Below are 11455 nucleotides of genomic sequence, written 5' to 3' on the forward strand. Positions count from 1 at the left end.
TGTGTGTGTGTGTGTGTGTGTGTGTGTGTGTGTGTGTGTGTGTGTGTGTGTGTTATATGTATGTGTGTGTGTGTGTGTTGTAACACTGAGTTATGTTTCAGAGCTTCAAACAAACTAACAACTGCGAACGGCAGTTTCGGAATCTATGCCCAGCGTGGGATGACGACTGGGGTTGTATGTAGATGAATGATGAACAAGGATAAACAATATTGACAAGACTCCAAATTCACAGGAAAGAAGAAATGAGACTCGTGTGACATTCAGGCTTTTTTCCCAAAATAGTAAATTGAGAAACAAGTGATGGGTTACGGCTGACAATAATAATTTAGTGGCAGACGCGACTCACATGTAGTAAACGTGTGGAGTTTATTATGCGCAGTATTTGGCAGTTGTTGAGGGTAAAAGAACAAGACAAGAGACGAATGTTTATTGAAGTTAAACCAAAGTCATTTAGTTTTAAAGGCCTTCTTTATAATATAGGGGAACAGAAGGGAACTTAATATTGGAGAGGGTGTGTCAAACACCGAGAAGGGTTTTATCACTGGAATTAGAAGCTTCGTTCATATATAGTGTGTATGCGTTTCAATTTCTAAAATATATTTCTCTTAAAAATACTTTACATCATAAACATTGTTCTAAAATTTAGAAAATAGTTATAAATAATTGATCGATAATATGAACGAATAAGAAACCGGTGCAAACCCTTTCCTTTAAGGTGTGTGTATTATATTTCAAAACAAAAGCCACAAGTGGCTAATTACACTTAATAAACCACAGACAAACCGTAGTAATTCTTAATACGGTTTGACGATGAACAGATAATTTGCAAAAGATTGGTTTATCATTTACGGAAGTATATTTATGAAAAAAATACTGAAAGTAAATAGCTTCCTTGTATCTGAAGAAGAAAAAAAGTGAAGATAATGAAAGAAATGGAGTAACGACAGTTCAAAGCCGATTCGGGGTGGGAATAACAGGACATAACTGTTACAGACATTAGTGAAACATATTTATTTTGTAGATATATATATATGTATATGTACAGTATGTTTATACATACACACTATGCATATACAGTATGTATATATGCATATAATAGTAGCATGTACATGTGTATATATGCATATAATAGTAGCATGTACATGTGTATATATTCATATAATAGTAGCATGTACATGTGTATATATTCATATAATAGTAGCATGTACATGTGTATATATTCATATAATAGTAGCATGTACATGTGTATATATTCATATAATAGTAGCATGTACATGTGTATATATACAGTATGAACATATTGACGGCAATGGGCAGAAATAGAATTGTAATTTGCCGGTTATGATAAACAACATGACTGTTACAATAAAGATACTACATAATATTCTGTAGAAGTAGACATCGACTAAAATTAAACTTTAATAAGTTTATGGTCGAGGCCTTTCGGTGATTATTCACCGAAGTGAAAATGTTTGGTTTCATGGTGTTAGTTTCACAATTATTAATCGACAATACATACAGATAATTACTAAAAAAAAAACGTATTTGCCACAAATATTAACAGTAATTTAATACCAGCAAGAGAGTTATCAGAAGTTAATATTGAAAGAAAAAAAAAAGGAGTTTATGTTGGCGGCATTACCATTTGGAAAATATTAAGAGAATCATTTTAAAAGATTTAAAGATAATGTGAGGAGGCAGTAAGTAAAACAAATGGATTTATCTACTAATGAAGAGAGTAAGGAACAATAAAAGAATAGGTCCCTTTTACTTAAACAATTCAGTTGAACTGTCAATTTTTATAAAGACAGAACAGTCGTCAGTCGGTCTGTTTCTTCCATTATCATAGATGCCAGGATAGAGTTACAACAGGAGAACATTAAAAAGGTGCCCAGTTGTTTAAAACAACGAAAGAAATATCTCTAGAGTGAGATATATTTGGGTAAGAATAATAATAATGACTTAATGTCTGTTGAATAAGAATGTCTTCGTTTCCAAGACGTAAAAAAAATGTCTCAGAATTTCGGTAAGAAGGGAAGAAGTAGATTAGGTCTAAAGAACTAAGAAATAATACGAAATATAATGAAAAACATAATTAAAAGATAGTGAAAGACAACGTTGTATAAATGATAAGAAAATTGGCAACCGGACGGGAAAATGATGACTGTGAAGAAATATTTTGGAATTAATAAAACAATTTTGTTTACATACCAGCATCACTTGCAGAGAAGCTTTCCTCCATCGCAGCTAAAATAAGAGCTTTTTTTTTTTAAGTAAATCTAGAATATCTTCATCCAGCAGAATTGAGGCAAACTGTGTTTAATAGTAGTAAACTGTGGTTAATATATATTTATGGAGTTATAAACATCAATAAGTATAGAGGAGGCCTTGTTAGAGAAGTGACGAGAGTCAGCAGAAAGGATTTTTAACCTATCTGCCCAGTTTGTCTAAAACTAAAGGAAATAAGAACTGCTGCTGCTGATGATGGTGGTAGTACGGGAGGGGGTGCTGCTGCTGATGGTAGTGGTGGTGGTGGTGGTGGTAGTAGTGACAGTGACGCTGATGATGATAATCGTAGTGGTGGTGACAGTGGTGTTACACACAAGAACAATTGTAATTACACCGAACAACTCCTGCTATTCTTACTCAACCATTTCACATTTTTATACTGTATAAACTGAAAAACGTTTTGTTTCTACCCTTGGTCAGCTGGAAATTAATGAGCAAAACACCCGTAATTAGATCCAAAATTGTTATGTTCACAGGAAGTATGCCGTAATAATGACTGGTACACAAATCTTAGCCATTTCAATTAAATGCATGCCCTGCAGCTTTATTAATGAATAAAGAAAGAAAACTTGCCTTTTTTTAGTGAAACTTGTGTCCCAGAAATAAATGTTTTAAAGTTAAAACATACTTGTGTGTGCAAATATTCAAAAATAATAAAAGAATAGTATATTAAAAACTAGATGGAAATTTTCTATGGACCAGTTGTGTGAAGAGCAAAACCCTTTCATTCTGGGATTTCAAGAGGAGCATTTAAATTGTGAGTCACAAATTTCTTATAAAAGTGAATTAAGATAGAAAGAAAGTATGTATGTGGATGCATGTGAGTGTACATGTGTGTGTATATGTAGGCATGTATATTTGTTATATATTGTATATATGGTGAAAAGAGCACTGATAAAGGAAGAACCAATCCTTTTTTATGCTAGTTGTGCAGCTAAATAAAACCTTCAAAGTATACTTTTGAAAAATTTTCCCGTATTTATGGATGTGTGGAAAATGTTTATTCCACAGGCAACTAAGAACAGGAAAACATGTGGGCACAATATCCAGGAAAGATATAATATCATAACATTGGCAAAATATATATGACTTTTGACAAAAAAGACTGCACAAGCCTTTACTGCAACAGCAATAGGTGATGCAGACTTTGTTTAGCAGGAAAAAATATCGTACTGAAGAGCTCCTTCCACCTTGGTGCTTACATGAAATCTGAAAATGAAGCTTGCTACTCCTGTCCTCATGAGTGAAAGTTTACTTTAACCAGCTAGTTGGATATATCCTGAATACAAGGATTGGTTCTTAATAGTCCCCTGCACTTAAAAAGAAAATGTATACACAAACATGCATATACATGACCACAAATGGGTTTTTAAAAACCTCTCCCCATCCTGCTCCCCTAACTTTCTTATGCATCTATTTATCTTTCTCTCTATTTCCACCTCATCATTGCTTCCCCCCATCTTCTCCCTACCATCAAACACATTAAACTGGAATGAACAATTTGGGACCTGAAAACTGACATGGCTAAAAGGGATCAATCTTGGGGACATAGCTCTGATGGGCTTTAGAACCATCCTTACTCACTTTTCTTTTACTTTCTTTTACTTGTTTCAGTCATTTGACTGTGGCCATGCTGGAGCACCGCCTTTAGTCGAGCAAATCGACCCCAGAACTTATTCTTTGTAAGCCTAGTACTTATTCTATAGGTCTCTTTTGCCGAACCACTAAGTTACGGGGACGTAAACACACCGGCATCGGTTGTCAAGCGATGGTAGGGGGGACAAACACAGACACGCAAACATATATATACATATATACGACGGGCTTCTTTCAGTTTCCGTCTACCAAATCCACTCACAAGGCTTTGGTCGGCCCGAGGCTATAGTAGAAGACACTTGCCCAAGGTGCCATGCAGTGGGACTGAACCCGGAGCCATGTGGTTGGTAAGCAAGCTACTTACCACACAGCCACTCCTACGCCTATTTATTTTTTGTTCTATTAATGTTTTCTTTGACTCTTGTTCTAGTGTTCTACAATAACTCTGAGACCCATAGCATGGGTGTGGCATTTTCAGGCCTCTAGTAGCAAAGTGCAAGCAATGCTTTTCCATTCAAACTAATTTTTCATACTTTTTGTATCTTTTCCAAAAAGCTGCATCAAATGAGAAGTTGTTACCATATCTAGACTACTTTTCCATAAATGTGTAGATAAATCAAAAGCCTTGTCTAGCACTTTACTCCACATTTTAAGAACAACTAAGAACTCACAAGCACTGAATGTTATAACTTGAAACCTTTGCATCGGTGAGTTGCTTAGTATTACAATTTTCTATCTTACCATGTAGAATTTTTTGCAGAGCTAGTACTTATATTGGTTTTCAATTTTGGCACAAGGCCAGCAATTTTGGGTGAGGAATAAGTCGACTATAGTGACTCCACTGCTCCACTGGTATTGATAAGTTCTACAGAATAACCTTTACAAGTGACTTTCTGTATACTCAAATAGTATCACGATTTTTTTCTAGAGTCAGAACAAATGATTTGATCTGATTATATCATTCTTCTTTTAGTACTGAAAGATGAAGTAAATTACCAGGTAAAAAAAAAGTATAGATGCTCTCTAAGGTTTCAAAAAACAACTAGGTTTGAATATTAGAGCTTCCTGCATCAATTAGAATCTCTGCAGAAGACCATTGCACTGTATGAAGTGCCCACCCAATATATCAACATCATGTAATCACTTTATGGGAGAACATGCAGTTGCATTCAAACCACAGTTGGGAACATGGATATGTATGACATCGTGATAGGGGTATGTTTACTGTGGTGGTGGTGGTGGTAGATTTCACCATGGGGAAGTCTATGAGCGATCCAGTATGTGGCATCAAATGGAGACAAGGAAGACTCAGAGATCTTGATTTTGCCAACAATCTGAGATTTTTTAATACCTTAGCTACAGTAATGCAAAACATTATCATCAGTATCAGAATATCTACTCAAAGGCTGGTATTCAGGTCATCAAGGAAAATAAATGTATGAATATTATTGGTGAGCAGCATATTAATGGTCAGAATATAATTGGTCAGAATACTACTGGTCAGCAGCAACTAGTCTGACTGTAAAGCCAGATTCTGGAATTCATTTTTTCAGTCAAGTACATGAGCAGTAACATCATTAAAGATGGAAAGTTGGGAAAAAATGCAGAGAAATGTCTCAGGATAGCTGCAACTATTTTCAAGCCTCTGAGACCTGTATGGTCCATCTCTTCCAGCAACTACAATCCCAAACTCTGTCTGTATATATCCATCATTAAATTGATGGCGATTTATGCCTATGAGATGTGAGAAAAGATCAGTAAAATTTCTACTCCAGATGTTTTCCTCAGTAGTTGCCTCAGAATTGTACACAGAACTTCTTGGTGCAACCAAACCACAAATGAAGAAATAATGCAAAAAACTGGGTTGAGTAACCAGATAGAATACCAGCACTATAAGACAGCAGAAAGTGCTTAGTCATTTGTTGTTCATGAAGAAACTAAAGGGAACCACCTGTGCAGTTGCAGTAGCAGCCAGAGTGCTAATATGATCCACTAGGTTGAAAGTAGAGACTAACAATCTTTTAAGAGCAACCACAATGGCCAGGGCACTGTCTCTACTTCTTGGACTGAAGGCAGGAAGCAAGTCTTCATGGTTCCACCTCTAGCATAGCAGATTTTGCATATTTGCTGAATAATAAGCAGGCATCTAATTTCTGTTATATTAAAGATTTTTTTCTTCTGAGTTTGTGACTCCTGTTATCTTCTTTCTGTCTCACTCGGATAGTTTCTTAGCATCTTTTGCCAAGGCATTCCTTATCAGAAAAAAGAAAATCCATGATAGGATCAGCATGTGATAAGAATATATTATAATTAGATTTGGGGCAACATTGACTTTTGGTTAGCAATAAATGAATTACCCAAATGTATGCTCAGCTTCACTTCTTTTGCATTACATGAAATATTTCATTAACTATAATATATTTAGTAAATATTGGTGTGCTACCAGATTGTTGTTATACACAGTGAGAGAGCATCAAAGAGAAATAATGCATATTTAGATATAGCAGTTTATAAATGTGTGAAGGAGACAGAGAAAGGCATTAAGTAATGCATGCACGTATTTGTGTGAATTTGAGAAATATAGAGTAAGATGGGCAATGATGTCCTATCACAAACAGTGATTTAATTTTGAGAGTAAATAATAAGAACAAAATAAGTGTATACTCTTTTACTCTTTTCAGTCATTTGACTGCGGCCATGCTGGAGCACCGCCTTTAGTCGAGCAAATCGACCCCAGGACTTATTCTTTGTAAGCCTAGTACTTATTGTATCGGTCTATTTTGCTGAACCGCTAAGTTACGGGTACGTAAACACACCAGCATCGGTTGTCAAGCGATGTAGGGGGGACAAACACAGACACATAAACATACACACACACATACATACATATATATATACAAATATACAACAGGCTTCTTTCAGTTTCCGTCTACCAAATCCACTCACAAGGCTTTGGTCAGCCTGAGGCTGTAGTAGAAGACACTTGCCCAAGGTGTCACACAGTGGGACTGAACCCGGAACCATGTGGTTGGTAAGCAAGCTACTTACCACACAGCCACTCCTACGTGTATGTGAATTTTGTGCAGGAAATGAGACAAAACAATATTGGTTTCAAATTTTAGCATAAGGCCAGTAATTTTGGAGGAGGGGTGAGTCGATTACATCGATCCCAGTACATGACTGATACTTATTTTATTAACCCCAAAAGGATGAAGAGCAAAGTTGACCTCAGAGGCATTCAAACTAAGAATGGAAAGATGGACAAAATGCTACAAAGCATTTAGCCCAGCATGCTAATGATTCTCCCAGCTCACTATCTTCAAGACAAAAATATATTAAATACAAGACTTACTTATAGTCTTACAGATTATAAACAATAAAAAACATTTAAGTGAGCTAATTACAAGCTGTTACAAGGAATCTTTGAAAAGAGCTGAAAGTTTGTAAATGCAATGAGAATGCTAGGAATAGCCGCAAAAGTTTGTAGTTTTATTAAATTGTAGAATGTTTAAGTTCATCATGGATGTTGGGATGTTTGTACTTTCTCTTTGAGCAATCTCTCAGTTAGCAAATGCAGGATCTGCTGGTTTATTTCTTGATTTAAAGTGCAGAATTTCTGCTGGAACATTTATAAATTCAGAATTCCTGTTGAAGCTTATCTCAGCATGTAGTCAAAGTGAGAGGGGGTGGGGAGAGACAGGAATACATACAAGAGAAAAGAAGAAGAAGAAGAAGAAGAAGAAGAAAGGTATGAGAAAGAAGCATTTTCATGGCTGGAATGATGAGAAGAGGAGGTGTCCAGCAACAAACTTGCTTTGAACAGAAAGTCTCTTCTAATGTCCTTATGTAATACAGTGGAACAATGGAAGCTCTCGGAGTGATATAAATCCCAGTTGCTGACTGATTAGTAATCTGAACAATTGTGCCAAGTCAAGATCAAACCATGAGCATGTGTTCAATAAACGAACAATTTGAAGAAAGTGAAACAAGAGCAGGGTTTGCATCTCTGCTAAGTGAATCACTACAAATACATAATCATATTCTATAGTCATGCTGGTGTCATGTAACTGGTACCCATGCTGATGGCACATGAAGGGCACCCTTCAAGTGTTGGCGCTCACAGAGGCAAAGTGGCTGAGTTCTTTTTGAGCATTGGGCTTCATGGAGGCATTGACTGAGAACTTTGGCATTATGTCATGCTTCAGAAGAAGACCCATCAAGCTAAGCAAAATTGCAGTCATGGCAGATACTGGTGTCATGCAAATGGCACCTGTACCAGTGGCACATAAAAGCACCCATTACACTCTCAGAGTGGTTGGTGTTAGGAAGGTTGGTGTTAGGTGGCGAGCTGGCAGAAACGTTAGCACGACGGGCGAAATGCTTAGTGGTATTTCGTCTGCCGTTACGTTCTGAGTTCAAATTCCGCCAAGGTCGACTTTGCCGTTCATCCTTTCGGGGTCGATAAATTAAGTTACGCACTGGGGTCGATGTAATCGACTTAATCCCTTTGTCTGTCCTTGTTTGTCTCCTCTATGTTTAGCCCCTTGTGGGCAATTAAGAAACGTTAGGAAGGGCATCCAGTTGTATAAAACCATGCCAAATTAGATTGGAGTCTGGTGCAGCCTTCCAACTTACCAGCCCTGGTCAAACCATCCAGACCATGCCAGCATGGATAACAGACGTTAAATGATGATGATGAAATAAAGTTAGATAAGGCCAGCTTAAGGGATTACCTAAACTGGCCTTTCCTAACTTTATTTATATTATATACTGCTCTATAACTTAGTGTGCTTCTTTTTGGAATTTATGTTTTACCGACAATATATATATATATATATATATATATATATATAGTCTTGTTATTGGGTGTATATTGATAACTCTGTGAATTATTTTATTTTGGGATGACCTCTGTTTAACTCCTTTTCTTTTGGTCTTTTTCTATTTATAATTGCTTGATGTCCATCACCTATTTAATTAAATGACAGCTGAACAAGTTTTTGTATAAACAACTCTTGAAATATGTGTGGTAGGTTTCTAATTATTTTTTATGATTAACACTACAGAAGCTGGAAGATGCTGTGCCAGAAATGTCCCATTTACAACTCTGTTCATTGATTGATCATGTGTACATGTATGTGTGTGTGATTGAGAGAGAGAGAGGGGGAGGGAGAGGGAGAGAGAGCATGGGGTGGTTGGGTAGAATGAGAGTTAGAGCATGAATGAGAATCAATGTATGTTTTATTGATCTTTTGTGTGTTAATCATCCTCTCTAGGATGGATTTTCTACCCATTTAAACCTTGGCACAAATATTGACCACTCATTCCAACAATTTACACTTGTATGCATATTTGCTACATGCATTCGTATTTACACTCATATTCATATGTATTTGTAACAACTCTCATGGAAATCATCTTAACTAGCAAATTTTAAACAAATGTTTGAAATATTTTATTTAGTTTACACAAAAGCAGTGAAACATGAGCTATGAATACTTGCAAAGGCTTCAAAGAAATGAAGCCAGCATGCTGGATGGGTAATGTCAATCTGCACATGTGACAGTGTAAATGATTTAAGAGGAAAACTGGGTATAAGAGGCATCAGATGTTGTGTGCAAGAGAGTAGATTATGCTGTATAGTCATGTGATGTGTATGGATGAGGACAGTTGATTATAGAAGTGCTGATCTGTAATTGTGGAGGGAACCTGTGGAAGGTGTAGATCCAGAAAGACGTGGGACAAAATGGTGAGTCAGGATCTATAGATGCTGGGCCTCACTGAGGAGATGACATGGGACTGGGACTTGAGGTAATTTGCTATATTTGAGAAGACATGTCAGGCTAAGTACAATCATGGTCATCCATACATACAGGTATGTCCTTTATGGCCATACCCCAACACTCTTTCTTTCAGCCAAGAGGTCTTTGCCTTGCAGGTGCCAGTACCACATAAAATATATTTGTGCTGGTGTTACATAAACACACTTGTATCAATGGCATGTAAAAAGCACCCAGCACATTCCGTAAAGTGGTTGGCATTAGGAAGGGCATGCTGCTGAAGAAACCATGCCAAAACAGACAATTGGTGTCTGGACATTAAACAATGATGATAATGACAACATAATCCTTTCTACTATAGGCACTGTAATTTTGAGGGAGGGGACTAGTCAATTACATTAACCCTAGAATTTCATTGGTACTTAATTTATCAACCCCAAAAGGATGAAAAGCAAAGTCGACCTCAGCGGAATTTGAACTCAAAATGTAGCAATGATGACAGCATAATGTCTGTTTGAAGGTTAAGGTTCTGCTTAAATCAATGGTCCTTAATCAGAGTCCACATGAGATTATGTTGTTAAAATTTATCTCTCATAAATTGGTTATAAATCTTCAATACACAAAATATTTTAATAATTATTTTTATACAATTCCCAATGATATTTAATTATAAAAATATAATAGGATTTTTTTTTAACATCGATTGGATAGGTCCATGTGAGTAAAATAGATATCAAAGGGGTTAATTGATAAGCAGCCAGAAACACTGGCTTAAACCTTCAATGGTTTAGTTGTGTACCTCCAGGTCAACAAACTCAAGCAAAATACGAAAATATTTATATCATACTTCATAGTGTACCATCACCAAATCACTGCCTCAGCAGAAATGCCTGGCCATTCTGGAGCTCCAGCATTTCTACTTTTTTTTAATGGGAAAGCAAAGACCTGTGTAGAGAGATTCATCTACTGTTAACACCACGCTCAGCATATTTCTTGTCATTAATGTACATACATGGTGTTAGACACTTCTGACACATCTTTTATACTGTGAATAGATGTAGTTGTCCTTTAAGAGGCTTGTCTTTCTGCTGCTGTTGATCATTGAATTGATAGGTAGCACAGGTAGGATGGTTTGACAGGGAACTGGCAAGCTGTAGGGTTGTGCTGAAGTCCAATGTCATCTTTGGTATGGTTTCTATGGCTTGATGCCCTTCCTCAAACCCTTTTTCATGCCATTGGCACTAGTGGGGTTGCCTAAGATGCAACTGAATATTTACTTCACCTTGAGATTAAATCAACATATTTTTTATATGTATTTTAATCAGGTCAGTTTCATTAAATCCATATGTTTGATTTGTGTCATTATATAAAAATGCCTGTTATTGGCTATACACACACACTCACACACATATATATATAGTAGAATAATAATAAGAAAGTTCTTGATACAGTATTATATATTTATAAAAATGAGTAGAGAAGGCTTTTGGGGGGGATCAAAATAAAAATTATCTCCCAAAAAAGCCATCTCTACTCATTTTTCCAAATATATTGGGTTGGTGCATAATTATTATGTTTTTTTTTTTCAACAAATTTTATTCGACAAAAACATCTTTAAATGATTATTTTGGAGCATGTTCACCATCTACTTCAATTACTGCTTTCCATTTGCTTGGCAGACAATCAGATCGTCATTTAAAGATGTTTTTGTTAAATATTGTTATTGTTTTTCTTGAATAAAATTTGTTGAAAAACACCCACAATAACTATGCACCAACCCAATATATATA

General features: G+C 36.1%; 2 protein-coding genes across 2 annotated transcripts in view; one reads left to right on the plus strand and one right to left on the minus strand.

Annotated features, from left to right (window-relative positions):
- LOC106869890 (echinoderm microtubule-associated protein-like 2) overlaps positions 1-2492 on the minus strand; it is a 374285-nt gene extending 371793 nt beyond the window's left edge. The window contains exon 1 of the mRNA XM_052971985.1: positions 2212-2492. Coding sequence (XP_052827945.1) covers positions 2212-2242 — 31 coding nt within the window. The 5' untranslated portion in view covers positions 2243-2492. The remainder of the gene's footprint in view (positions 1-2211) is intronic.
- A 121-nt stretch (positions 2493-2613) lies between these two features.
- The window catches only part of LOC106869892 (cytochrome c oxidase assembly factor 8), a 29157-nt gene continuing 20315 nt past the window's right edge, over positions 2614-11455 (plus strand). The window contains exon 1 of the mRNA XM_014915815.2: positions 2614-3046. The gene's annotated coding sequence lies outside the window, so the exon portion shown is untranslated. The remainder of the gene's footprint in view (positions 3047-11455) is intronic.

The sequence above is a fragment of the Octopus bimaculoides genome, chromosome 11 (genome assembly GCF_001194135.2).
Source record: "Octopus bimaculoides isolate UCB-OBI-ISO-001 chromosome 11, ASM119413v2, whole genome shotgun sequence".
Classification (NCBI taxonomy): domain Eukaryota; kingdom Metazoa; phylum Mollusca; class Cephalopoda; order Octopoda; family Octopodidae; genus Octopus; species Octopus bimaculoides.